Source organism: Dermacentor albipictus, unplaced genomic scaffold (assembly GCF_038994185.2).
Source record: "Dermacentor albipictus isolate Rhodes 1998 colony unplaced genomic scaffold, USDA_Dalb.pri_finalv2 scaffold_31, whole genome shotgun sequence".
NCBI classification, from domain to species: domain Eukaryota; kingdom Metazoa; phylum Arthropoda; class Arachnida; order Ixodida; family Ixodidae; genus Dermacentor; species Dermacentor albipictus.
Window position 1 is genome coordinate 1,934,321 of NW_027225585.1, and position 1,637 is coordinate 1,935,957.

The following is a 1,637-nucleotide window of genomic DNA, read 5'->3' on the forward strand; positions in this document are numbered from 1 at the left end:
ACTCACTGTGCCGAACGTCGTGCGCGAGCTCCCTTTTCTTGTTACTGTGTTTACTGCCTTCCTTTCGCACTAGGTCCGTGCACCGCACTTCTCTATGCTCCTTTTCCCTCTTTTGTCCTCTCGCTCTCTAAAGCCCTCGCCACTTCCGGCGCGCTGCGCGCGCCCGCTCAATTCTCTCTTTTGACAGAATAAACTAGACCTTGTTACCGAAAAGACGTGTGTCCGTCTCGTTTACCACGGCTCTACAAAGTGGTGACCCGGACGTGATCTTCGCGGCACTGCCGAAGTTATTGTGGAGCCATGCACAGCAACGAGATGCAACCAGGCACTGAACCTACGGGCACGACCGAGCAACAAGACGTCTCCGCGGTTTCCATCCGACTCCCACCATACTGGGACCGCAACCCTGCAGTTTGGTTTCTGCAAGCGGAATCGCAATTTATTCTCTCTGGCGTTCGCACGGAACAACGCAAGTACCACCTAGTTGTTTCGGCACTGTCGCCTACTGCTGCAGAAGAAGTTGCCGACCTGCTTTCTGGACCGCCTCCCGCCACTCCATACAGCGATCTTAAGGCTGCCCTTCTCGAGCGCACAACAACATCGCAGCGAGCCCGCATGCAACAGTTGCTCTCCGCAGAGGACTTGGGAGACCGTCGGCCAAGCCAGCTCCTTCGCCGTATGCGACAGCTCATGAGCGACAACACAACAGTAAGCGATGACCGCCTCCTGCGGGAACTGTTCATGCAGCGCCTTCCAGTAAACGTTCAGATGGTACTCGCTACAGCCACGGTGATGGACCTCAACGGCCTGGCCAGCTTGGCGGACAAAGTCATGGAGGTGGTGACGCCAGCGGTGTGCAACGTAACATCATCAAGCACCACTGCGAGTTCAGCGCCGCAAACATCATCCTCCGCCGATTCTCCCATCGACGTGCTCTGCAATCGCCTTGAACAATTAGTTTGTGCTGCGGAGCGTCATCGCACTTCACCCCGTCACGGAAGGTACCGCAGCTCGAGTAGATCACGGCGTCCAAGAGAAGAACGCTCCCGGTCTCAAACGCCACCACGGGTATGCTTTTATCACCGCCGCTTCGGGCAGGAGGCGCGCCATTGCCTCCGTCCTTGTGCATGGCAGGGAAACCAACCGGCCGACCTTTAATGGCGACAACCGGTCAGGGCCAAAGCAAAAGTCGCCTATTTCATGTCATGGACAGAACCACAGGCCAGCAATACCTGGTGAACACCGGGGCGGAGGTCAGCATTATTCCCGCGCAACGTTCCGACCGAACTACACCGCCGACCTCCTATCTTCAAGCTGTCAACGGTAGCAGGATACCTGTTTACAAGTCGCGGTCCCTCACCCTGAATCATGGCCTGCGCCGCGTGTTCCGTTGGGTTTTCCTCGTCGCTGATGTTCGCCGTGCTCTTATTGGCGCTGATTTCCTGGACCACCACGGACTGCTCGTCGATGTGAAACGCCAACGCCTGCTGGACACTGCTACGTTGCTGTCTGTTCATGGCATCGTTTCCTCTGACTCGCCTATAGTCGCCCCAACCACAACAATTGCTGGTGATCCTTTTGCTTGCCTCCTTCAACAGTTCCCCAACCTCACGCGACCACCAGACTGGACAAAGCCC

The 1,637-nt window shown here is 56.8% G+C and overlaps 1 protein-coding gene across 1 annotated transcript; it reads left to right on the plus strand.

Annotated features, from left to right (window-relative positions):
• The first annotated feature begins 217 nt into the window (after positions 1-217).
• Positions 218-1,194, plus strand: LOC135909889 (uncharacterized). The gene has a single exon (XM_065441915.2). The coding sequence runs from the start codon at positions 301-303 to the stop codon at positions 1,156-1,158; it is 858 nt and encodes a 285-aa protein (XP_065297987.2). The 5' UTR covers positions 218-300; the 3' UTR covers positions 1,159-1,194.
• The last annotated feature ends 443 nt before the right edge of the window (positions 1,195-1,637 follow it).

Excerpts from the sequence above, each read along its gene's own strand:
- LOC135909889 (XM_065441915.2), top strand. The coding sequence starts at position 301 with ATGCACAGCAACGAGATGCAACCAGGCACTGAACCTACGGGCACGACC.